Genomic DNA, 27,939 nt, shown 5'->3' with positions numbered 1-27,939 from the left:
CAATGCTCCTTTAATAGCCCCCGGTGATATCCGGTTGGTAGACTACAATAAACAAATTGTGGAAGTTGAGGGTGCTTGTTTGTACTAGTGAAATATGGACATTTTAGAGGATGCTTACGCCTAATAATTACTAAGGGACAAAGAGCAGGTTTGCTGGGTAGAGAGTGGTTTGAACCCCTTGAAATTTCATTATCGGGAGTTCATAATGTATTTCCAGTTACTCTACAGAATGTGATAGAGGACTTTAGTGCCGTTTTTGAAGAAGGTCTTGGCATTTATAAAGGCCCTCCTGTTTCTTTCAAATTAGACCCTACAGTAACCTCAATTCATATGAAACCACAAAAAGTTGCATTAGCTCTCAGACCAAAAATTGATACTGAGATTACACATTTTGTGGAGCAAGGTATACTTGAATCTGTAACACACCCTAAGTGGTATACCCAAATAGTTCCAGTATTGAAGCCAAATGGCGATGTTAGTATTTGTGCTGACTATAAATGTACCATCAACAAAGCACTGCAGGAACATCACATCACATCATCAAATTTCAGCTGTACATAAAATTCTGACTACGTTAGCAAAAGGGAAGGTATTTGCCAAACTGGATATAGCACAAGCTTACCAACAATTACCTGTGGATGATGATACTGCGGATGCACAAACAATAATAACACACAAAGGAGCTTTCTGAGCAAAATGTTTGCAGTTTGGAGTTTCCACTACTCCCGGCATATTCCAGAAACTAATAGAGGACCTCTTAGCTGGACTTCTAGGTATAAGACCTTATTTTGATGATGTTCTTATTGGAGCGGATTGCATTCAGTCTTTGGCTTCACAACTACAACTTGTTTTGAAACGTTTTTTTTGATGCTGGTCTCAAACTTATAAAAGAAAAGTGTGTTTTTTTGGGGTAAAGCGTGGATTTCATTAGATACAGAATTGATGAACAAGGAATTTATCCAACTGATTCTAATTTTGAAGCTATCCATGAAGCTCCAGTCCCAACAAACAAGAGCTGTAAGCTTTCCTAGGGTTACTTAATTTTTACCATCCTTTTCCGCCTGACAAAGCCACTGTTGCTGAACCCCTGCATTGTTTACTAGATTAAGATGTTCCATGGAAGTGGACTGACATTCATTCTACAGCTTTCAATGCTGAAAAAAAGCTGTTATCTTCTGATAGTGTACACTATGATTTACAAAACCACTCACACTTACCTGCGATGCTTCTCCATATGGCATTGGAGCTGTAATGAGTCATGTTTTGGAAACTGGTGTTGAGGCTCCTATTGCAATTTATTTAAGGACCTTGTCTACAACAGAGAGGAATTATGCTCAAATTGACAAGGAGTCTTTAGCTATTGTGTCCGGGGTAAAAAAGTTTCATGACTATTTGTATGGGCGGAGGTTTACCATTATAACAGACCATAAGCCTTTGCTGGGCATGTTCACCAGAAGTACTCCCACTCCTCAAATTCTTTCCCCACGAATGCTCAGACAGTCACTCATGCTGAATGCCTATGACTGTGATTTTGAATATCGTCCTGGTAAGAATATCACTCATGCTGATGGGTTGAGCTGGTTGCCTTTGTTTTCTCCTGATTTCCTTTTCCCCCTGTACCTGAGGTTCTCATGTTGTAATCCATTCCAAACCCTCCGTTACATGCTAGAGACATTGCTGGTATGACTGCTAAAGATCCAGTGCTGGCTTGTGTGCTCAACTGAGTGTGGAGGGGATGGCCCAAATTAAAAATTGAAGAGAAGTTCAAACCATTTTAGTGTGCCAACATGAACTGTCTGCGTATAAAGGTTGCCTATTATGGGGAAACAGAGTGGTAATTCCAAAGGCAGGACAAGCTCAAGTACTGCATGCTCTCCACAAAGGACATCCTGGCATAGTCCGCATGAAAGCGTTAGCCAGAAGTTATATCTGGTGGCCTAAAATGGATGAAGTTATTGAGAAGTGGGTACAGAAATGTGTACCATGTCAATCGACCCGTCATGCTCCACCTAAAGCCACCTAAAGTCCTCCTTTTCAAGGACAGATTTTTTTTTAGTTGTCAATTCCTTCTCAAAATGGCTGGAAGTTGTATAAGTTACCTCCCCCCACCTCAGCCACTGTCATAAGAGTTTAAAGGAGGCTGTTTGCTACATGTTACATAGTAAGGTTGATTAAAGACACCAGTCCAACCTGAGTGAGTGTCTACAATTGTCCCTATCCCTGTACATTGCACACTCACATTGGTCCCTACCCTCAAGGAGCCCACAATCCAAGGTCACCATTCATATACTAGGGCCAATTTTGAACAGAAGCCAATTAACCTACCTGCATGTCTTTGGAGTGTGGGAGGAAACCGGAGTACCTGGAGGAAACCCACACATGCACAGGGAGAAAACTCCAGGCAGGTAATGTCGTGGTTGGGATTTGAGCCAGTGACCCTTTTTACTGCTAGGCGAGAGTGCTAACCACTACACCACTGTGCCACCCCATGTTGGTACAATACAATACAATACAATACAATCTTGTCTGATAATGGAACGCAATTTATCTCCTCAGAATTCAAAACCCTTATGGCAAGCAATCTTATTCAACATGTTGGAGCCACAGTTGGGCACCCACAGTTACAATACCGGCATCGTGGAGAGGAGGTGGAGAGGATCAAGGCATTGTGTGCCCGCATCGCTGGACCGTGGGACAGGTGAGTGTGAGCTGTGAGCACCAGCACTTTTACACTGGGGAATGTTTTTTTGATATTTCATTGATATTCATTTGTTTATATTTTTTTATTGTAAGTGAAACACATTTCATAGGATGAGTATTTGTTTACCACATTGTGTTAATGTGAAAAGTGCGGTTATAACAGAATACACAAGGGTACAATGTGGAGGTTAAATATCTGTATTCCGCTGTTGTACTGAGTGCATTTACACATGTGGTTTTAAGTATATAATACAAATCATTATTCACCAACTGTTCAGATGGGCTGCACATATCCACAAAATGGGTCATTTTAAATCGCTGCCACAGCTCAGGCACATGTCAGGATAGAATCAGCATAAGACTAGAAAAAGACATTTTTTTTTGGCTCCATTGATGAGGAAAACCTGCCATCTAGTGGTAATAATGAGATCATGCAAGATTATCGGTTTACACAGCTTTAATAGATAATCCCTCAAATGTTACTTTGCCATTTGCTAGAAACCTGTACCGTAAATACGCTGCCATTGCTGAGGTTTTCACTTGAAAAACTTTCTGTCTGCTGTTTAAAGTGGATTTCCAATCATTTGGTTGTTTAATTAAAGTCAGCTGTTACAACAAGTGTAGCTGCTGACTTTTAATAAACAGCCATTCACCTGTCCCACAGTCCAGCAGTGCACTCACCGCAGCCGTGCTCTTCCAGTGTCCTCCCTTGGCAGTGGCGGCATCTCTACTACGGCACCCGGCTGTGATAGCTTGCAGTTTCACAGCTGGGTGCCCACTGTGCATGTGTGAGCAGCGTTGCAGTCTGTGACCACCCCCAAAGCCTTTTAGGACCTGTCAGATGTCCCAGAGGACTTCGGGAGGCAGAGCTTTAGATGACTGGAATGGAAGTGGGTGCAGCTACCTGCCCCCTCCCCTTTTGGGTGGAACTCCGCTTTAAATTGATCCAAAGGCGTCAGCTACTAAAATAGTATTGTGGCCCAAGACAACCAGGGAAATAGTACATTTTTTTTCCAAATGTTTTATTGAGATTTTCAGGGTAATGTACAGAAATATCAAACAGAAGGCGGACCAATCGGTTACAGATATTGTACAATCTAGAAGTACGAGCATACTGTATAATGGGCACCCTAGAGGCAAGGGTACTGAGGGGAAGGGGGAAATGGGTTAGTGGTACAAGTGGTACAAACAGTCTAAATGTATTTATTAGAATGATTCTACTCTGCTTTCCAAGTGCTAGGAGGAGGGTGATGACTGCCCCCACTCTGCCAACTCATATGGGCTCTTACTGTGGCAGAGCAGGAGCTGCCCATCACAGAGGGATGTGAAGCAAAGTGAGTGAATCAAGTGTATTGGGACTAGATGTCTATTAAGTGTATATTTCTAGCATTAAGATATCATTGGATTTGAGGGGTACATAGCTGTTCAAATTTTCATAAGGATGTGGACAGGAAAATAGTATTTTCAGATGGAGACACGTAATGGCAGGCTCTGCATTTCTTGGTTTCTTTAACCATTTCAATCCCGGAAGGTTCACCCCCCTTCCCGACCAGGCCATTTTTTGCGATACTGCACTGCATTACTTTAACTGACAATTGCACAGTCAAGCAATGCTGTACCCCCCAAAAAAGTGATTTACTTTTTTCCTACAAATAGAGATTTATTTCAGTGGTATTTGATCACCTTTGCAGTTTTTATTTTTTGCACTATAACCAAAAAAAGACCAACGACTTTGAAAAAAAAAATAACTATATTTTTTACCTTCTGCTATAAAACATACCCAATATATATCTTTTTTTTTATTTATTTTTATCGAATTTCTGCATCAATTTAAGCCAATATGTATTCTGCTATGTATTTTTGGTAAAAAAAATCCCAATAAGCGTACATTGATTGGCTTGCGCAAAAGTTATCTACAAACTATGGGATATTTTTATTGAATGTTTATGTATTTATTTATTTTTTTACTAGTAATGGCGGTGATCAGAAAATTATAGCAGGACTGCGATATTGCGGCGGACAAATCAGACATTAAGTGACACTTTTTTGGGGACCAGGGACACTAATACAGTGATCAGTACTAAATAATATGCACTGTAACTGTACTAACTGTACTAACAAATGAGGTCTATAATGTGTAGGTCAAAATTACCTCCATCCCTAATTCTAAAGAGAAACAAGAAAGGGTTTGGGACTTTAAATGAAGCATGCAATTGGGGATGAGTAACGAACTGTAAATTTGGAAGAAAGTTTATTGCATATATCCATAAGTATGGTCAGAACCAGTACACACATACATAAAAGTATGATATTGATTTGATATACACATATACATAAATGCAAGGGCACAGTATTTCATGGAGGGGAAGTGGTATAACATCCACCCATACTCACACTCGAGACTCATGGTTAGCCTGTGAGTATGGGTGAATGTTATACCACTTCCCCTCAACTGTTCTGCATCCCTACACCTAGTCTGGCTCATTGTTTATACTCTTTAGACACCCTGGCCGCATCTGCTCCTGATGAGTGGTAATTAACCACAAAACGCATCGAGCTACTGATGCCACAACAAAGCGTTTTCTACTTAGAATAACATCAATATATGTGCAATAATTTGTCTGACCTAATTTCTTACTAGATATTTATTTTTTATTATGTCATCAACAATTCATGATTTTAGAAATTGACATGTGAGCCACCAAGAAATACTATGCCCTTGTATTTATGTGTATGTATATATGAAATCATCAAATCAATATCATACTTATATGTGTGTTATGATGTATATATGCAATAAACTTTCTTCCAAATTTACAGTTCGTTACTCATCCTGTAACTGTACTAATGACACTGGCAGGGAAGGGGTTAACATCAGGGGCAATCAAAGGGTTAAATGTGTCCCTAGGGAGTGCTTTCTAACTGTGGAGGGGGGGTTGCTAATACTGTAAAAAGACAGAGATCCTTATTCCTGCTTAGCAGAAACACAGGATCTCTGTCTTCTCATGTCACAAAATGGTGATCTGCCTTGTTTACATAGGCAGACTGCCATTCTGTCTGCCTCAGGAACAATCGTCTGTTCTAATCACATCGGGAGCTGGTCGCTGGCAGCATGCGTGTGTGTGTCCCTGAAATCAAGTGATTTGACACACAGAGGCCACCCTGCTGCAGTAAATGTATGTGGTGTGGTCCAGAAGTGCTTAAAAAGAAAACTGTTGAAAATATGAGCCTCATCACTGACCTCCTGGGAATGCAAGTTGCCTGGTAGTCTCTGGCTTCACTACTGAGTTTCTGATCTGGAACAAGCATGCAGCTACCAAAGTCAGAGCTTGTTAGCAATGTCAGGCTCAATATTATGTCATCAGATATACTTCATTTAACGAGAAGGTTCACCTTTTCACAAAAAAGTAAAGGTGATCTGACTCCAGATATCCTAGACACCCCTCCAAATCTGGCTGTGATGGAGGCCCAGTGCTGCAGGTGTAGCAGTCCATACACTGCAATTCTCAGCACAGGAATGAGTATCCAACATAATGCTTGCAAGGGTAAGCACTTATTGGTCAGCATGAGACCCCACTGACCAGTGATATGTGTTTCTTTCTTATGGGACAGTTTATCAGAAGAGATTCTCATTTACCAGCATGATCATATGACCTATGAGCACTTGCCATTGCATTATGATGGATAATCGTTTTGGGGCTGTGCATTGAGGTGTACAGTGTATGGACCGCTACACTAGCATGTGGTATCAGTGTCGCTATGTGCAGCAGGGTCCGAAGGGGTGGCCAGGCCAGGAGGAGCTAGTTCCCTTTTTAATTTTTTTGGTGAAAAGGTGAACTTTCCCTTTAGGGTAGATTTAGATGTGGCGGGAAATCTTTCTTTCTTTTGCAACCCAACCCGCATTTGGATTGCGCTTCAGAGTCTGTTGACAGGCAGTGAGGAAGTGTGCGACGCCTCCCATCACTTTCTGTACAAAATTATCATACTTTTTTTACATTTATAGCTGTTTTCATCCATTAGCTATTATACATTAGGCTGTGTCCTTCTAGAGCCTACATCAAGCACACACAATTGGCCATAAGGGGATACAGTGAGTAAAATAAGTATTGAACACGTCACCCTATTTCTAAGTAAATATAAATTATATATATATATCTATATATATATATATATATATATATATATATATATATAAAATATTCTAAAGGTGCGATTGACATGCCATTTTTACCACATTGGTAACAGGCCATGCAATCCATACATACAAAGAAAAAAAAACAAATAAGTTCAGAAATTAAGTTATGTGTAATAAAATAGAATGACAAATGGAAAGATTGTTGAACACATGCAGAAAGGAAGGTGCAAAAAGGCATGAAAAGCCAAGACACCAGCTGAAATCGATCAGTAATTAGAAAGCAATTCTGCCCCTTGTCAGTGCAAATTAATATCAGCTGGTTCAGTCTCAACTGATGGCCTATAAAAAGGTGTCTCATTACCAAGGTGTCACACAAGAAACATCTCATGATGGGTAAAAGCAAAGACCTTTGCAACCTCATTGTTGAAAAATATACTGATGGCATTGGTTACAGAAGGATTTCTAAACTTCTGAATGCTCTAGTGAGCACTGCTGGGGTCATAATCTGGAAGTGGAAAGATCATAATTTCACCATAAACCGGCCACGACCAGGTGCTCCTCGCAATATTTTTGACAGAGGAGTGAAAAGAATTATCAGAAGAGTTGTCCAAGAGCCAAGGACCACTTATGGAGATCTTCAGAAAGACCTGGAAACAATTGTTTCAAAGAAAATAATAAGTAATGCACTCAACCGCCATGGCATGTATGTATGCTCACCACGCAAGACTCCATTGTTGAAGAAAAAGCATGTTGAAGCTCATTTAAATTTTGCTGCACAACATTCAGACAAGCCTGTGAAATAGTGGGAGAATATAGTCTGGTTAGATGAGACCAAAATTGAACTCTTTGGATGCCATAATACATACCATGATTGGAGGTCAAATGGCACTACACATCACCCCAAAAATACCATACCAACACTGAAGTCTGGAGGTGAGAACATCAAGGTGTGGGGCTGTTTTTCAACATATGGTACTGGTAAACTTCATGTCATTATAGGAATGTGGAATGGTAAAATGTACCAAGACAATCGTGATAAAAATCTGCTGCCATCTACCTGAATAATGAAGATGAATCCAATGTGGAAATTTCAGCAAGACAATGATCCCAAACACAAAGCCAAGGAAACTCTCAATAGGTTTCAAAGAAAGAAAAAAGAATGGCACAGCCAATCACCTGAAAATCTACAGAAAGAACTAAACATCAGAGTTCACAGAAGAGGCCCACGGGAACATTGTTTGTGTGGAAGAATGGGCCAAAATCACACCTGAGCAATGCATGTGACTAGTTTCTCCATACAGGAGGCAATTTGAAGCTGTTAATACCAACAAAGGATTTTGTACTAAGTATGAAATACATTTTTCTGAACGTATTTGTTTTGGTTTCTTTGTATGTATCAATTGCATGGGTTGTTTTTCATGTCAATAGACCCTTTAGAAATATATTTACCTAGAAAAATGGTGACATGTTCAATACATATTCTACCTGCTGTATTTTGACTAGAAGGTGTCATACAGGGAGGAGAAAAGAGTTTTATGTGGCCCAGCAGGTACATCTGACCAATGGCTTCTACAGTGCATTGGTCAGATGGTTACTCTTCTTCTTTTCGTTTGAACTATCAGCAATGTATTTTATGTATGTTTTAACAATAATGAGCTAACACACTGTAAAACAATCCTACTAGAAGATCACATGCTGATTAAGGCATAATTACTATGCCACAAGTGAGAGTCTCACATAAACCCAAAGTACAGTACAACTTCAGCACTGGTTACACTGCGTAGCTGGGTACAGTGTCTTTGTGTACCGCTATTGTCCAGCACTGGATATTCTGCGTAACTGTGTACATGGTGGTATTGCACGGGTAAGGCTAGGTAGTTTGCTGGATCAGTGCAGTATACTTGTATCGCATTCAGCACTATTTATATTATATAGCTCCATGTGTTGTTGTGGACTACTCGGATATATTCATCTCAGGGGCACCCCTGTACACAGCTGGTAGGCGCCTGGCTCAGCAATGTCTGTAGCATTTCCTCTCACCCTGGGCATCAGGGTACTACATGTTGTGGCTAAAGAGTAGGGATGAGCCGAACACCCCCCGGTTCGATTCGCACTAGAACCTGCGAACAGACCTAAAATTCTTGTGAACTTTAAAACCCCATTAAAGTCTATGGGACTCAAACGTTCAAACTCAAAAGTGCTAATTTTAAAGGCTAATTTGCAAGTTATTGTCCTAAAAAGGGTTTGGGGACCTGAGTCCTGCCCCAGGGGACATGGATCAATGCAAAAAAAACTTTTAAAAACTGAAGTTTTTTCAGGAGCAGTGATTTTAACCACCACAATACAGTGCACTTACACCCCCTTTCTGATCAGACCAATTTTCAGCTTTCAGTGCTCTCACAGTTTGAATGACAATTACTCAGTCATACAACACAGTACCCATATGAAACTTGCATCCTTTTTTCCACACAAATAGAGCTTTCTTTTAGTGGTATTTAATCACTAGTGTTTTTTCTTTTGTTTTTTTTGTGCTATAAATAAAGAAATACGTAAATTTTGTGAAAAAAAAATCATTTTTCTTTGTTTCTGTCTAGAGATGAGCTTCGAGTTCGAGTCGAACTCATGTTCGACTCGAACATTGCCTGTTCGCCTGTTCAGCGAACAGTGAACAATTTGGGCTGTTCGCAGCAAATTCGAAAAGCCGGAACACCCTATACAAGTCTATGGGAGAAATCTAAAGTGCTAATTTTAAAGGGTAATATGCAGGTTACTGTCCTAAAAAGTGTTTGGGGACCCGGGTCCTGCCCCAGGGGACATGGATCAATGCAAAAAAAAGTTTTAAAAATGGCAGTTTTTTCAGGAGCAGTGATTTTAATAATGATTAAAGTGAAACAATAAAAGTGTAATATTCCTTTAAATGTGGTACCTGGGGGGTGTGTATAGTATGCCTGTGAAGGGGCGCATGTTTCTGGTGCTTAGAACTGTCCCTGCACAAAGTGTCATTTGTGCAGGAAAAAAAGTCTTTTAAAATCACTTACGCCTATATTGTCGGCTACCCGTAATACAGAGTACACTCAATGAGTGTTCTCTGTATTAGCCGACAATTTATTCATTCATTGATAAAAAAAAAAAAAAAGTGTGGGGGTTCCCCTAAATTCAATTACCAGGCCCTTCAGGTCTGATATGGATATTAAGGGGAACCCCGTGTCAAATTTTAAAAAAAATTGACGTGGGGGTCCCCCTAAAAATCCATACCAGACCCTTTATCCGAGCATGCAACCTGGCAGGCCGCAGGAAAAGAGAGAAGCGCCCCCCCCTCCCTCCTGAACCGTACCAGGCCACATACCCTCAACATTGGGAGGATGCTTTGGGGGTCTGTGACTCCTCAAAGCACCTTGTCCCCATGTTGATGAGGACAAGGGCCTCATCCTCACAACCCTGGCCGGTGGTTGTGAGGGTCTGCGGGCGGGGGGCTTATCAGAATCTGGAAGCCCCCTTTAACAAGGGGACCCCCAGATCCAAAAGTACCCCTACCATTTCACAAAGAAAGTGTAAAAATGGTTAAATGAGACAAACACACTTTTGAAAAATTCCTTTATTAAAAATAAAAAAAAGATTCCAGCGTTGCTAATCCACTCTTGCTATCCAGCGATGGATGATCATATCCAGCGACAGGGGATCTCTCAGTCCAGCGCTGTCCATACATCCGTCTTCTGTCTCCACTGCGGAGACAGAAGACACCCGTCACCTGACCCGCCCCTCTGACGCTGGTGAGGGGAGCCAGGGATTCCCTAATGACGTATGGGTGACCCCGCCCCCTCTGATGTAACGGAAACCTGCGTTACATCAGAGGGGGCGGGGTCACCCATACGTCACTGGGGAACCCCTGGCTTCCCTCACCAGCGTCAGAGGGGCGGGATCAGGTGACGGGTGGCCCCGCCCTCCTAATATAAGAAACGTCAGCGCTGGGATCCCCGCAGTGTCTCCGCAGTGGAGACAGAAGACGGATGTATGGACAGCGCTGGACTGAGAGATCCCCCGTCACTGGATATGATCATCCATCGCTGGACCCCGGAGATCCGTCGCTGGATAGCAAGAGTGAATTACCACCACTGGAATCTTTTTTTTTTTTTTTTTTTTTTAATAAAGGAATTTTTCAAAAGTGTGTTTGTCTCATTTAACCATTTTTACACTTTCTTTGTGAAATGGTAGGGGTACTTTTGTACCCCCTTACCATTTCAAACAGGGGGGGGTGGGATCTGGGGGTCCCCTTGTTAAAGGGGGCTTCCAGATTATGATAAGCCCCCGCCCGCAGACCCTCACAACCACAGGCCAGGGTTGTGAGGATGAGGCCCTTGTCCTCATCAACATGGGGACAAGGTGCTTTGAGGGGTCACAGACCCCCAAAGCATCCTCCCAATGTTGAGGGTATGTGGCCTGGTACGGTTCAGGAGGGAGGGGGGGCACTCTCTCGTCCCCCCCTCTTTTCCTGTGGCTTGCCAGGTTGCGTGCTTGGATAAAGGGTCTGGTATTGATTTTTAGGGGGACCCCCACGTCAAATTTTTTTTTTTTTTGATGCGGGGTTCCCCTTAATATCCATACCAGACCTGAAGGGTCTGATATGGATATTTAGGGGGACCCCCACGTCAATTTTTTTTTATTTGACATGGGGTTCCCCTTAATATCCATATCAGACCTGAAGGGCCTGGTAATTGAATTTAGGGGAACCCCCACGCTTTTTTTTTTTTTTTTTTTTATCAATTTATGAATGAATTGTCGGCTAATACAGAGAACACTCATTGAGTGTTCTCTATATTACGGGGAGCCGACAATATAGCCGCAAGTGATTTTAAAATACTTTTTTTCCTGCACAAATGACACTTTGTGCAGGGACAGTTCTAAGCACGGGAAACATGCGCCCCTTCACAGGCATACTATAGACATCCCCCAGGTACCACATTTAAAGGAATATTACACTTTTATTGTTTCACTTTAATCATTATTAAAATCACTGCTCCTGAAAAAACTGCATTTTTTTTGCATTGATCCATGTCCCCTGGGGAAGGACCCAGGTCCCCAAACACTTTTTAGGACAGTAACCTGCATATTACCCTTTAAAATTAGCACTTTAGATTGTGAACGTTCGAGTCCCATAGACTTTAATAGGGTTCTAAAGTTCACACGAAGTTTAGGTCTGTTCGCAGGTTCTGGTGCGAACCGAACAGGGGGGTGTTCGGCTCATCCCTATTTCTGTCATAAAATTTTTCTTCATAAATTTTGGCCAAAATGTATACTGCTACATATCTTTGGTAAAAATAACCCACATTAGTGTATATTATTTGGTCTTTGTGAAAGTTATACAGTCTACAAACTATGGTGCCAATCACTGAAAATTGATCACATCTGATCCTTCAGTACATCAGGTGGATCTCATTTCTTGAGACACTAACAAGTCAGGAAAGTACAAATACCCCCCAAGTGACCCCTTTTTAGAAAGTAGACATTCCAAGGTATTAAGTAAGTAGGATGGTGAGTTTTTTTAAGTTGTCATTTTTTCCCACAATTCTTTGCATAATACATTTTTTATTTTTTTTTTTTTTTTTTTTTTTTTTTACAAAATTGTCATATTATCAGGTTATTTCTCACACACAGCATATGCATACAACAAATTACACCCCAAAATACATTCTGCTACTCTTCCCGAGTATGGCGATACCACATGTGTGAGATTTTTACACAGCCTGGCCACATACAGAGGCCGAACATTGAAGTAGTACCTTCAGGCGTTCTAGGAGTATAAACGACACATCTCATTTCATTCCTACCCATCACAGTTTTGAAGGTTCTGGAGCACCGGGACAGTGAAATTACCCACACAATTACCCCATTTTGGAAAGCAAATACCCCAACGTATATTATATGAGGCATGGGCTGCAAATAGGTACTTGGGTACTCTGATGGACTGCAGATAGGTACTCTGGTACTTTGATGGGCTGGTGACAGGTACTTGAGTACTCTGATGGCCTGGTGACAAGTACTTGAGTACTCTGATGGCCTGGCGACAGGTACTGGGATACTCTGATGGCCTGTGACAGGTACTTGGGTACTCTGATGGGCTGGTGACAAGTACTTGAGTACTCTGATGGCCTGGTGACAGGTCCTCGGGTACTCTGATGGCCTGGTGACAGGTACTCGGGTACTCTGATGGCCTGGTGACAGGTACTCGCGTACTCTGATGGCCTGGTGACTGATATTTGGGTACTCTGAAGGGCGGTAATAGGTACTCATATGGACTGTGACAGGTACTCGGGTACTCAGATGGACTGTGACAGGTGCTCGGGTACTCTGATGGACTGTGACAGGTACTCGGGTACTCTGACAGGCTGTGACAGGTACTCGGGTACTCTGGTGAGGAGTGACAGGCACTCTGATGGACTGTGAGTGACAGGTACTATGATGGGTGGTGACAGGTCCTCTTTATTGGGGGGGCAATCAGTGTGATTTGTGTGTACTGTAAGCGGTAACGAGATTTTACCGCAATCTCCTCCTCACACATGATCGGTGTGTGAGGAGGAGAACCCCGTAACATCTCATTACCGCGGTTTGCTTACATCTAGTGATAGGCTATGAAAGGATCACAGCCGATCACGTGGGTAAACAGCCAGCCAATGGCTGTTTACCAGCATCGGTGATGACCAATGTTCCTGGGAACATGTCGCCACCGACGTGCACACGCAGCTTGCTCGCGATCGCATGCACGCGCCGTCCACAGTGGGGGTGTAACCATCTCAACCAAGTCACGGCCGATCACATGGTAAACAGCCATGCCCAATGGCTGTCCCCCCCCCCCCCCTCAGTGGCGAGCTGTGTCTCCGTGACACGTCGCCACAGAAGGAACAGGGATGCGCACACACGATCATTCCCTGTTTAAACAGGACGTCATATGACGTCCTCCCACCACAAGAGGTGCGCAACTAGTTAATAATGCTCTCTGTATTACGGGGAGCCATAAGTGAAAAAAAAATGCGTGGAGTTGCCCCCAAATTCAATTACCAGGCCCTTCAGGTCTGGTATGGATATTAAAAAAAAATTATGTGGGGTTCCTGGCAGGCCGCAGGAAAAGAGGGGGGACGAGAGAGCACCTCCCCCTCCTGAACCGCACCAGGCCACATGCCCTCAACATTGGGAGGATGCTTTGGGGGGTGTGACCCCTCAAAGCACCATGTCCCCATGTTGATGGGGACAAGGGCCTCATGCCCACAACCCTGGCCGGTGGCTGTGGGGGTCTGCGGGCGGGGGGCTTATCGGAATCTGGAAGCCCCCTTTAACAAGGGGTCCCCCATATCCTGCCCCCCCTATTTTAAATGGTAACGAGTACAGTGTACCCCTACCATATCACAAAGAAAGTGTAAAAGATTGTAAAAAAAAAGACACAGACACTGTTGGGATAAGTCCTTTATTTAAAAAAATCCACTCTTGGTATCCTGCAATGGCTGATCTCTTCTCTGGGGTCCAGCGATGCTTGATCTCTTCTGCGGGGTCTAGCGATGATCTCTCCCGATGATGCCCAGCGCAGCACATCCTGTCTCCACCGGTGACACCACGGGAATCTTGGCAGCCTGATAGGTCTTAGCTGAGGTGGACAGGGCCACCCGTCACCTGACCCCACCCCCCTCTGATGCAAGGGGAAACCCGAACTTCCCCAGTGACGTGCAGATGACCCGCCCCCTCTGATGTAACGGAAACCTGTGTTACACCTGGCATTACACCAAGGCATGCCTTGAATGACAATTGTTACAGATCCCAGTGTGCTTATGTTGGCGCTCACCCAAACTGTTAAGCCATGAAATGGCTGGTGTCATAGCTGATCACATGTACAGCACCATGGTAACTGCAGATCAAATAGAGGCCAAGAAGACAGTTTCCTAAAGCGGAGCTCCAGCCCCCCCTCCCCCCACCCAAAGATGAAAAGTCAGCAGCTACAAATACTGTAGCTGCTGACTTTTAATATTAGGACACTTACCTGTCCAGGAATCCTGTGATGTCGGCACCCCAAGCCGATCCATCCATCATCTGCCGGGTGCTGCCACCACCATTCCTTGTGAGGGAAACTGCCAGTTTCTGTTTTATCTTCACAGGTTCCCTACTGCGAATGTGCCAAGTGCGCTGCGCTTTCTGAATGACCTGGCAGAGGGGTAAAGGAGAAGGATGGCCGAACCTCCTGCAGCGAGGTCTCCTGGAATTGGGGATAGGTACCTCTCAAAAACACATACCCGTTCCCCCGAAAGGTGCCAAATGTGGCACTGGGGGGGGGGGGGGGTGGGGTGGTTGTTATAGATGAGAGGAGCTTCCACGTTTGAGTGGAACTCCAATTTTAAGGTTTAGCTGCACTTGTTTACAGCCTAACCACAGGTCTAAATTAAAGTAAACCTGTCATGACAGAAATGTGAAGGCTACCATTGCTGACCTTGCCTAATGAATATGCTAATTTCGCAACCACAAGGCTCATTGTTTGACTTTATTGCTTTGAGTGGCTGTCCTAGAATATGTGTGTGTATATATATATATATATATATATATATATATATATAAATAAATAACAGGGTTTTACTTTTTCTTTCGACAAGTCCAATTTATATTCTTCATGTTCAAGTTCATTCATTCATTCATGTTCAATCAAGGTTGGTGACTCACACTGTAAAGACAGAGAACAACAGTATAGAACAGACAACTAGCAGGTTCAGAAGGAAGTCAAGCAATGGCAGTGCCTATATTTCTTCTAGGTCAAAATTTTTGCTTAAAAAAGGCAGCCTCTGGAGAACTTTATTTTTAAAATGCACACTCTTGGACTCTCATCCTTACTGATTTCACTGACCCAGACCTTTTTGAGTTGGAACCTCTGTCAGGTGTTTATTGCTACACCAAAAAAGCAGAGACCTATTGCTGATTCTTTATTCCTGATCACATGTATAGGTTCTCATGTATGTAGTAAACAATTATGCCTGATTCACACCTATGCATTGTGCAGATTTGCACTACAGTCCATTTAACAAGGTTTCCTATGGAACGCATTCTGTAGAACAAATCTGAAAAATGCAAAAAGCACAAAAGATGCATAGGTGTGAATCAAGCCTTAAACTCTGGGGATTGTGAGTCTTTAAACCATTTCATCACACTTAAAGCGATACTAAACACACACTCTTTAACTTACATTGTCCCTTCTATTTCTGTATATTGATGATGGCACTATAATGGATAAAAAAAAAAAAAAAACATGTCCAAGCACTTTTTTCCTAATTGATATACAGATGTCACATGACTCGGCTCTTTCCAAGCCTGTCTGCAGGGAAACATAAGGAGGAGATTCTAGTCCCCCACTGCTGGTCACATGTTCAAAATAAGAAAAAACTGCTTTTGAAATACAAAATTGGCATACAAATATGTATTTGAAATCAGATCTTTATTATTTTGTGGCAATAACATGGTGTGGACACAGGCTGAGCCACACCCCTACAGCCTGTGTTTTAGAATAAGGGGGAGGTGAAGCCTCCGCTAATCTACATGTAATATCCAGCCCCCATTATGTTTAGCTGGTTATGGAGGAGGAGGGCTGTAATTTACCACTGTGTATACTTCCTCACGTGTAACTCTATAGTCACATGGGCTGCTCAGATGTGATAGGGAGGAAATGCTCAGAACAGAAACTCAGTGAAAACTGAGCATGTGAAAAGTTGCAACCACAGCTGGAGATAGAGGACAGCAGGATCAACCAGGATTTTTGCAGAATATAGAAAAGGAATCTCATAGTGACTGAGTGAATACTAACAGCATGTAATACACAATTTATTGATAGTTTTCTATTACATCGTAGGTGAGGCTGAAAAAAGGCACCAGTCCAAGTTCAACCTATGGTGTGTGTGTGTGTGTTTATGTCAATAGTACATCGTATACCCCTGTATGTTGTGGTCATTAAGGCGCCCATCTAATATTTTTTAAAACTATTGACACTCCCAGCTGATACCACTGCTTGTGGGAGAGAATTTCCACATCCTTACCACTCTGACAGTAAAGAACCCCCTACACAGTTTAAGGTTAAACCGCTTTTCTTCTAATTTTAGTGAATAGCTGCATGTCTTTTTAAATTCTTTCACTGAAAAGTTGTTTCCCTATGCTAGGGTCACCAGTACAGTATTTGTACATTGCTATCATATCCCCTCGCAAGCGTCTCCTTGTAGTCTTTCCCCATAGCGGAGGTCCTCCATTCCCTTTATTAGCTGTGTTGCCCTTCTTTGTTCGCTCTCCAGTTCCAGCACATCCTTCCTGTGGACTGATGCCCAGAACTGTATGGCATATGCAAGATGAAGCAAGACCAGAGTATTGTAGAGTGGGAGAATTATCGTTTTATCTCTAGAGTGAATACCCTTTTTAATGTATGCCAATATTCTGTTGGCTTTGCTTGCAGCAGCCTGGCATTGCCTGCCATTGCTGAGCCTGTCATCTACTAGGACCCCCAGGTCCTTTTCCATCCTAGATTCCCCCAGAGGTTCTCCCCATAGCGAGTAACTTGCGTTACATATATTTGGCACCCAAAAGGCATTACCTTACATTTTTCAACATTAAATCTCATTTGCCACGTAGTTGCCCACCCCATTATTTTATTTAGGTATTCTTGTAAGGTTTCAACTTTCCACCTCGTACGTAGAAGTTATTGCCCTGCACAGCTTTGTATCCTCCGCAGATACGAAGATTGAGCAGTACAGCACGTCTACAGGCCTGCCTTCATCTAGACAGCTCACTTCTTCAAAAGAAGGTTAAAAGATTGGTTTGGCAAAAAGGATTCTTCATGAATCCATGCTGATTACTTCTAATAATACCTTTTTCATTACCAAAATCTTGTATATAGTCCTTTATCATCCCCTCCAATAGCTTGCAGGCTATTTATGTTAGGCTAACTGGCCTGTAGTTCCCAGGGATATATCTCGGCCCTTCAGCCTTGAATTTTTGAAGGCCTTCTCTCTTGCTTTTATATGCATTTTTACATTGGAGTTTAGAAACCCAGGATTTAATTTAGCTCTTTTAAACTTATTTCCCATTGGAATGCACTGGTCAATACATTTAGTATGCTCTTAAAGCACTCCCATTTAATATCATCTAGCAAAGAGCGCAGTTTAGAGAAGTTGGATCTTTTGAAATTCAGTGTCCTTGTATTACCCTTGCGTTTCCCATTTCTGTGATTTATACTGAAACGAATTAATCTGTGGTTACGGTTTCCTAATTTGCCCTGCATGTCTACATCCGCAATAAAGTCTGTATTGTTGGTAATGAGTAGGTCTAGTAATGCATTGTTTCTTGTTGGTGCATTCACCATCCAACCCATGAAATTGTCCTGCAAGACATTTAGGAAATGGCAAGTCTTAGCCCTTGTACACACGGTTGGACATTCCGACAGAAAATGTCCGATCGGATCGTGTTGTCGGACAATCTGACCGTGTGTGGGCTCCATCAGACTGTTTCCATCAGAATATCCGACTGACAAAGTTTTACAGCTGGGCTATAAAATTTTCCGACAACATGGTCCGATGGGACTTTGTCCTATGGTTTGTAGAGAATTCCGATTGGACAATGTGCCACGCATGCTCAGATCAAATTCCTAGACCAAAGCTATTGGCTACTAGCCTGAACGTAGTCCCGTTGTTATGAAATAACGTCACCACGTTCTGAACGATCGGATTTTCCGACAACTTTGTCCGACCGTGTGTATGCAACACAAGCATCGGACAAAATCCGACGGATTTTGTTGTCGGAATGTCTGACCGTGTGTACAAGGGCTTAGACAAATGCACGGTTCCTTCTGCCCAGTCTATCTGGATAATTAAAATCCCCCATTATAATAGAATTTCCCATCCTTACTGCCATTCCAAGCTGTGATAGGAGAGCCATCTCCCCCACCTCCCTCTGGTTAGGGGGCCTATAACATATGCCCAGCATTACTTTGCTATTAGTTTCCTCCCTTTTGAGCACTACCCACAAGGATTCCACCTCCTCCCTTGGTGATATTGTCCCTCACATTCACTTACACATCATTCTTGATATACAAGCATACCTCTCCCCCTTTTTATCCTCCCTGTCTCAGCGATATAAGGATATAGGGAATACCCCTGAATGGTTGTCAGCCAATCATGAGAGCTGTAAAACCAAGTCTCTGAAATTCCCACAAAACTGAAATCCTCCTCGTACATTAGCAGCTCCAGTTCTCTCATCTTGTTAGTCTGACTTTTAGCACTGGCATACAAGCCTTGTAATTTTGTCGGGTCGCATACTATTTCCTTGTTACTTATGTTGCTGCAATTTGGATTTGCCAACTTGGGTTTTGATATTCTAGTCACCCTACCACTAATGCCAACAATATTACCTGCTGAGCTTTGTACCACGCTGGCTAGCTCTACATATGGACCCTCCCCCATTACCTAATTTAAAAGCCCCTTTTTAGCCAGCTTATCTCTCAGGCAGAGCTACACCCTCCCCATTAAGGTGCAGTCTGTTCCTGCTAAAGAGCCAACTGAGAAGTCAGCCCAGTTCTCCCAAACACCTCCTTTCTACACCAGCACCCCAGCCACTTGTTAATTCCCCTAATCTCCCGCTGCCTCTCTGATGTGGCTTGAGGTTGAGGGGGAGATCTTTGGATCCCAAAAACATGTTGCCGTTTTCCTTACCATGTTCACTGCTTGGCACTTTTTTTTTTAAATTCTGATAAGAGATTGCTCCTGTCTAACAGGTGCTACGAAAGACAGCTAGCTATATCAAAAGCACATATTTAAATTTCAGAATAAAACTCAATACACTTAATTTATTGTTGACATATTTTTCAGAGAACAATAATTTTAGGTAATTACATATAGTACATTAGAATAAATGTAAGAATGAACAAATTAAGTAATTACTTTTAATTAAAAAAGCAAGATATACATCTGAAAATAGACTACAGGATACTGACCATATTATCTTCAGAGACAAACCCTGAACCCCTCTCCTCAAAAAACAAAAACAAAAAAATTTGCAAGAAAATATTTCGGCCACCTTTTTTTTTTAAGAACATTTTGTGATGTATTATCACATGTTGATTTTGTTTTTTCCAAGACTCCTTTTCAGAAACAGTCCTTTTCGAAAAAGTCTTTGCCAAGTTAAAAAAAAAAAAGAAGTATAAATAAATTTGCATTAATAAAAATGCAGCTCTGAAACTAATGAACTAGCTAGCCAATCTATGCTAAAAGTAGAACTGTAGGCAAAACTTCTCGTTTTGGATAGAGTAAGGAAGGGTTATAAACCCTGTGGGTTTTTTTTTTTTTGCACCATCTGTGTCCATTGGGGCTTTACACTATCACTTCCAGCTCCATAGCCAAAACACGAAGTGAGAGGAAGTTCTTGCAGATTGAGAAAATCAATGGGGGGGGGGTCACCAGAACTAGCGTCCCCATCGGATAATTTACCCTCTATCACTATTCTGAGAACAACCCATAAACGTGGGGTTTTTTTTTGTTTTTTTTTTACTTTTCTTTTCAGCGATGATGGTAAACTGGACAAATAGGGAGGTTAAGGCTGGGTTGCCACTTATGCGATCCCAGACATTGCATTTGACTCACATCGCATTGCTGTGCACATCACCTGCGATATCTGTGCAATGGGAAAACAGCCATACAGTTTGTATGGCTGAAATCGCATTGCATCAAAATGGTGCAGGACCCTTTTTTTGGTCCACACTGGAATTGGATTGTATGGTTGTAGAGACCCATGCAATCCAATTTCACAGTCCACACTGCGTTCTGCAAACAGATTTGGGGGTGTCATTAACTTTACATTGACACCCACAGCAGTGCGCAGAGAGCAGTGCGAACTGCCTGCGAGTCAGATGCGATGCTGCACAGAAATTGCGCTGGTTTCTGCATCACAACCAGTGTGAACCGAGGCTCAATCACCCCAACAACTCCAGACAGAAAAACTGTGCAATCTAAAAAGGCAGTTGCATTTCCTAGCACTCCCATGCAGCATATATACTGTCATGCAGCAAAAACACTCATATCTACTATACTGGCCACTTTGGTCACTGAATCCGTCTGCTTACATCCCAAGTAGAAACACTGGGGTTGATTTACTAAACTTGGAGTGTGCAAAATCTGGTGGAGCTGTGCATAGTAACCAATCAGCTTCTAGGTTTTATTGTCAAAGCTTAATTGAACAAGCTGAAGTTAGAAGCAGATTGGCTACCATGCACAGCTGCACCAGATTTTGCACTCTAGTTTTAGTAAATCAACCTACTGCGTCATATGTCTATCTGAACACTGTCATTTTCCCAGACTGTGCAACATTACATAAAACTAGACTGGTAAAAAGTGTCCCTGGTCAATACAGGTGCTTAGAGCAGAGTCACTACTGATTAAAGCCATGCACTAATTGAGCAGATTTAATTCTGGATGTAAAATTAAAGCTGGCACTCATAATTGACACTTCCACCACACAATAATGGACTGCTTTGCTAGAGCAGCATTTGTGGAGCCTTTGACCCTCTGCTGTTACAGGCCTACATTCACTGACCATTCCAATATATTACAGCATGTGTGGTCCTTTGGAGATACAAGGGGCTGCACTTGAGGCTCCCTATGCCAAAAAATAAATAAAAAAAATTGACCACCACTGGTGTAGATATATATATTCAGCCCTAGGAACATGCCAGCAATCACCCAATGGTTTGGGTTTATGGATGTTTATCATTACATAGAAAGAAAATGTGCAAAAAGCAATCCACTACAAACCTTGCACAAAATAAGGTTAAGAAAAAAGGAACTCATTTGCATCAGTATTTCTATCATGGGAGTGCAGTAGTTTTCTTTTCTACAAAATAGGTGGTGTGCTACCCATTATTCGCTTTGTTCAGTAAACTTATAAACATGGGTATAAACAAAGCACTTGTTCAAAGTGTATAGCCTGATTGGAAGAAAGATCCAGCCAACTCCAGCAACAATATTATAGTATGCCATAGACAGCCATTTAAGCAGATAAAGGTTTTGTTTTTTGTTTTTAACAGAAAGTCATTCCCTTAAACAGTTGTTATAACTGATACACGTTTTAACAAGTGTTCATGTCAATCCCTTACAGAACAAACCAAACATTATAGCTCATAGTCAAAAATGTAGTCGTTGGCCAAGTATATTCTACGGAAAATAAGCGCTGCCAATGCTAAGGTCAGCAATACTATCAGCAGTGTTGTTCCGGTGTTGCTTGCATCGCCAGTATGTTGCTGGACTGGGATGATCCCTGGAGAAGCCGGATTTCTTCTCGGTTGTGCTCGTCGCTGCCGAGGGCTCATGGACACATTGGGAGTTGGGGCTGGCTGTTCCTCTTCTTCACCAGATGGAGCTTCTCTATCATGGGTCTCAGCCTGAAAAAAGGGGATTGCTGAATTAAGAACAGTGCATAGGTGTTTTTCCAACATATCCCAGTGTATATGATTTTACTGTGACCCCGACTGTCAGTTTGCTATTGTTCTGAAACCACAAAAAGACACTCAATGAAAACCCAATCCAACAACTGTTATATTATTAACACAAAAAGCCAAAAATAGTTATTTATTCTTTAATTTTTAAATTTCCAATATGGTATAGAAATTAGCGGACCTCCAGCTATCGCAAAACTACAATTCCCATCATGCCTCTGCCTCTGGGTGTCATGCTTGTGGCTGTCAGAGTCTTGCTATGCCTCATGGGAGTTGTAGTTCGGCAACAGCTGGAGGTCCGTAATTGCATATGCCTGGTATAGAGCTACCATTAGTATAAATAACAGTATACTAATGAATAACAGAAAAACAAAAGAAACCAATTTTCATGCAAAGTCTTTTTCTTTTCCCTCATAAGAACATATATGCAGGCTAAATATGCATTTACATATTTCTGCAATCTTTATATTTTCATATCATTTATATTACTAGAATCTACTGAATCCCACTCCATACTGCTTGCACACCTCATTGATCCCAACAACATATAATTAATTGGTCTATATTTGGCCTGTTTTTGTTCCATTCTTAGAATGTAAAGCCTGAAAAACGTAAACTTCTTGTCTCCTGCCTGATAAATATACAATCGGAAGTTTTTTTAACCACTTCAATACAGGGCACTTAGACACCTTCCCGCCCACGCTAATTTTCAGCGCTGTCACAAATTTAATGGTAATTGGGTGGTCATGCTACACTGTACCCAAACAAATTGTTTATCATTTTGTTACCACCAAAAGAAAGCTCTATTTGTGGGATTTGATCGCCCCTGTGATTTTTATTTTTTGTGCAACAAATAAAATAAATTAAAAAAATAAAAAAAAGGACCAAAAATTTTTGGGGAAAAAAAAAAAAATGAAAAAAAGTTTGTTAAATTGTTTTGTAAATAAGTATGTTTTCTTCTTCAATGACGGGCACTGATAAAGGCGGCACTGATGAGCACTCATAGGCGGTACTGACAGGTGGCACTGATGAAATGGGTGGCATTGCTGGGCATTACTCAAATCAATGGCTTTTCCTGTTTACATCGTGGTAATGAGTCTCCATCGGAGGCTCTTTACCGAGATCAGTGTAGTGTTGTGTCAGACTGACGCACCGCACCACCCATCGCCGCCGCGATACGCACCCCCACAGGCAAGTGGAAGCTGTTATCCTGAAGGACGTCATATGATGCCCAGTCAGGATAACTGAACCACCGTCTGGCCGTCATTTTGCTATAGGCTGGGTGGGAAGTGGTTAATGTGTGTTAAATAAATTTGATTAAAAAAAAAAATATTTTGGAAATTTAGAGCTGTCCTGTTTCCTCTGCACACTTCCTGTATTATGTGAAAGATACTGCTTTGCCCCATTTGCTATCTTGGACTACAGAATGCTTAGCCTTTATGTTATATAGGGTTTAGAAGTTTGTTAAAAGTCAGTGGGCAGAATTGACACCACTCAGTTCACAAAAATAATTTATGCCGTCAGCTCACAACAAAGCTTAAGAGCCAAGAGCATTTCTTGCAGATCGACAGGTATTTTACTGTACTTGAAGGGTTTTTGAAGAGATACAATATGGGGATATTTAGGTCTAGCTATAATTAGATCTATAAAAAAATATCCATCTTTCTCCACCCCAAGTAACACGACTGGGCACTGATTGCACAGTACCTTAGGCAAATCAGAATACAATAAATATAAAAAGGCTGTGGCATAAAAAAAAAAAGTTACATAGTATGAGGTATGGTGGCATGTCATATCAACATTTTATATACAACTGTCAAACTTTCCATACACTAAATACCAATATGCATTAACCAAATGTTAACCACTTGACCTCTGGAAGATTTACCCCCTTCATGACTAGGCAATTTTTGCGATAAGGCACTGCGTTATTTTAACTGACAATTGCACGTACATAAAATTATGTAATTTTTTCCCCACAAATAGAGCATTAGAGCTTTCCTCACAAATAGGGGCGGTATTTGATCACCACTGCATTATTATTATTTTGCGTAGAAATAAATAATAATTAAAAAAAAAAATAGACAATTGTAAAATTTACTTTCTGCTATAAAACACATCCAAAAAAATAAATAAAATGTAAAACATCGAATTTCTTCATATTATTTAAGTCAATATGTATTCTGCTACGTTTTTGCTAAATAAAATTTCCATTAAGTGTATATTGATTGATTTACGTGAATGTTACTGCATCTACAAACTATGGTATATTTTTATGGAATTTTTATTGATTTCTCATACTAGTACTGGCGGCAATCAGCGACTTATAGCGATATTGCTGCAGACAATCGGACACTTTGCGGGAACCAGTGACACAAATACAGTGGTCAGTGCTAAAAATATGCACCGTCACTGTACTAATGACACTGGCTGGGGGGGGGGGGGGGGGTTGGTTAATCATCTAGGACAGTCAAAGGGTTATCTGTGCGTCATTGAGAGGCTGAGCTGGGTGCCGGTTCACGCAGGTGGGTGGATCCCGACCATATGGTTGCAATCTTTCCTGAGCCTGGACCAGCACTGTGACGTCAACCGACAGCAGGCTGAAAACCGGTCACATGAGTACAGAAAGAACTGATGCACAGGAGAAGTACAGCTGTGCCTTCTCCTTTAAGTAGCGCAAAACTTGAGATCACAATACGAAGATATATTTTTCAAGAATATGACCATAACTGTGGTGGAAAAACAAAAGCTAAAAAAAAAAAAAAAAAAAAAATCTAATCCTTTAAAACGCTAATGCCTACACAAAAAGCATACTATAACATCAGGAGATAAGACAAAGCAAATATGTTTGCACAAGTTACAAATATTAATGCACAGTTCATCAGTTTAAGTGTTCCACAAAAACAATTATTCTGCATTTGTCTTTGCATAGGAAGCTTTAGCGTTTGAAGTTAACAGTTTGTTCCAGAGTACTTTGTTTTGTTAGGCAGTTGTCTGCTTAGCCTACAGCATAAATGAGATCAGGCAGCAAATGTAACTGAATGTGGAGTAAGCTTTCCGCAGCTTAATGCATTTCCATTGAGACAGGTCCCAGTCATCAGCTACGTCATACACTACATGCGAATTGTGTTTGTTCTTTGTGTAAATTCCCCCGTATAACAGAGCATTCAAGATAAAAGGGGCTTTTAGAAAAGGGAAAAAAAAAAAAAAAAAAAAAAAAACACACAACAAAAAAGAAATAAATAACAAAAAAGGACCACTGAACTCCTCTAGTGTGAAGTCGTCATTGGAGGGTATTCCCCCAGTTACTGAGCCTGTGAAATGCAAAGCCTGCCACAGCAGATGGTCTGACGTTATTAGACGTGTTTTTGTCTATAGCAATCCTCAGGCCCATCGCTGCTAAAATAAACAAATAAATAAATAAAGTGCAGCTTATCTAGGATTTGAGCACAATTTATCACTGAATTTAGATTGCATTTACAAAAGTCCTACAGCAGCTGCTTTGGCTCAGGACCAGGCTCCCTGCACTCCCATAATGGATGTGTTATATAAGTACCACAGGCTGGGAGAATTAGGCAAATGCCAAATTAATACTTACAATTATAAAAGCGGTATTACATAAACAAGAAGCTCTCATCACATTTCATATTTAAGGAAAAAAAAAAAGAAAAAAAAGAAGAAGCTTGATATCAAAGCCCCCAACTCCCTCAGTGCCCCCTCCGTAATGCAAACAACCATCTTCTGCCTAGATACTTACCCTCACCACTGGCTGGTATGCCAGATTATCTCTTCGGGAGTACGACAGTTAAAATCTTGTATTGGAAGCCATCCAGTATAGAACAGTACTTTGGAGGGCAGAAAGCTTGGTTTTCTGCTATTTTATAGAGGGATCAGTTCTCCTTTGTTACTTACTAAACAGGAGATTTGTGAGAAAATTGGGAATAATGTGTTTGTTTACAAATTTTGAAATTTTTTAAACAAAACTTTAAAAAACAGGCTTCTGGCGATCCAAAGGTTTGTCAGATAGAACATTACCTTTACATATTTAAAGGAGAGGGGGGGGGGGTGTTGTGGGACTTTATATGAGGCACAGGACCTATTGGTCAGATGCCTCCATCCCTAATTAACATTCAATGAGGAAAGGGAATACTATGCTATTTTATTATGATGCCTTGTTTTGTAAATTGTATATGGAATGAAAATTAGAATTTTCTATGTGCATTGTATTGAGATCCAATATGTACAGATATATAATCAATTGTTCAGACACATTTTTTTCATGGTCACCTTCTCAGTTACATGCTTCATATAAAGTCCCAATTCCTTCTCCAGTGATGGAAAAAAAATCCTCCTACATAAGTTGTACCAGTTTATCTACAGCTGTCCTTCCCCTACATCCAAAGTGCAAAATGAACACAGGATCTCTCAGCTCTGAAAAACAAGGGGTGGAGAGCTGAAGTTACATCCATGAGGAGAGCTCTAAGAGCTGATTGGAGTGAAAGGACACACCCTCCTCCACACAGCAAAACAGGAACAATCACACACTGTGCTCTCCAGTCACCATTTTGCTCTAACGTTTGCGGTGATACCCAACATGTGTGGTGCGAATACCGTTATGGTATATGAGCGGTGTCCTCTCCTGCCACTTCTTAAAGCATTCCAGCGGCTCATGAGCTGCTCGGTACGCTTTTATGAGAAAGCCAGCCGCTGGCTGTAAGAAAACGATACTGGGGTTTATAGCCAATATCTTCAGTCATGATCCCGGTAAACCACTTGTAAATTGCAAAGTATATATACACGTATTGCGGTCAGCAAGTGGTTAAATTGTCACTAAAGGCAAAAAACATTTTTTTGGTTGTTTTATTTATTTATTTTTTTGATAGAGAACAGGAGGTTAGAACAGTTTTTGTTTTGTTTTTTGTCATCTGTGTCCTATTGCGGAGATTTTTCTTCACTTCCTCTCCCAGGGCCAAAACAGGAAGTGAGAGGACATCTATCCAAAGTAAGGGAATCTCTGTGTATCACAGGGTCACCTATTTCTTTTTTGATGTCAATCTAAAACATTTGGGATTTTCTTTTACTTTCAATAACAGTAAACAGGACAGATAAAGAGGGTGGATCCCCCTTAAGCTTTGTTCTTACAATGGAAAGAGTTTAAATGTTTTTATGAAGAAAATGTTTTATATTTTCTTCAGAAATCAAAAGTTGAAATTGTAATATTCCAGGAGCCCCCTTTCCAGTCAGATCGTGTACCCGTATGCCATAATAGGTACTACGCCCCCATTGGTTTCATAGTACAAATCTCAAGGGTAAGTCTAAGGGATTGTCTATTGGTATTCATAAGAATCCCCCCCCCCCCCCCCCCGACTCTTGTAGACCAGAGGCCTGACCGTAAAAGGTAGATATCTACTTTTGAAGATCTTTGGGGAAGACTATTTACTGTTGCAAATCATCTACCCAATTCCAATCAGGTTAAAGTTGCTTTCCAGTTCAATCATCAATTTATCATTGGTCAATTGAAATCTCTTCAAGAGAGGCTTTATAATCGCCATCTAGTGGATGTTTAGAGGAGTCTTCATCCACAAACTACTAACTACACTTTCTTTTCCCTCCTTCC

General features: G+C 41.4%; 1 protein-coding gene across 1 annotated transcript in view; it reads right to left on the bottom strand.

Moving 5' to 3' along the window:
• Nucleotides 1–19,662: 19,662 nt before the first annotated feature.
• The window catches only part of UBE2J1 (ubiquitin conjugating enzyme E2 J1), a 42,561-nt gene continuing 34,284 nt past the window's right edge, over nt 19,663–27,939 (bottom strand). The window contains exon 8 of the mRNA XM_077487261.1: nt 19,663–22,268. Within this exon, the coding sequence (XP_077343387.1) occupies nt 21,999–22,268 (270 nt within the window). The 3' untranslated portion in view covers nt 19,663–21,998. The remainder of the gene's footprint in view (nt 22,269–27,939) is intronic.

This window comes from Lithobates pipiens, unplaced genomic scaffold (genome assembly GCF_037356315.1).
Source record: "Lithobates pipiens isolate NorthernLeopardFrog02 unplaced genomic scaffold, aLitPip1_a1.2 Scaffold_18, whole genome shotgun sequence".
NCBI classification, from domain to species: Eukaryota; Metazoa; Chordata; class Amphibia; order Anura; family Ranidae; genus Lithobates; species Lithobates pipiens.
This window is presented reverse-complemented; position numbering and strand designations above follow the sequence as displayed.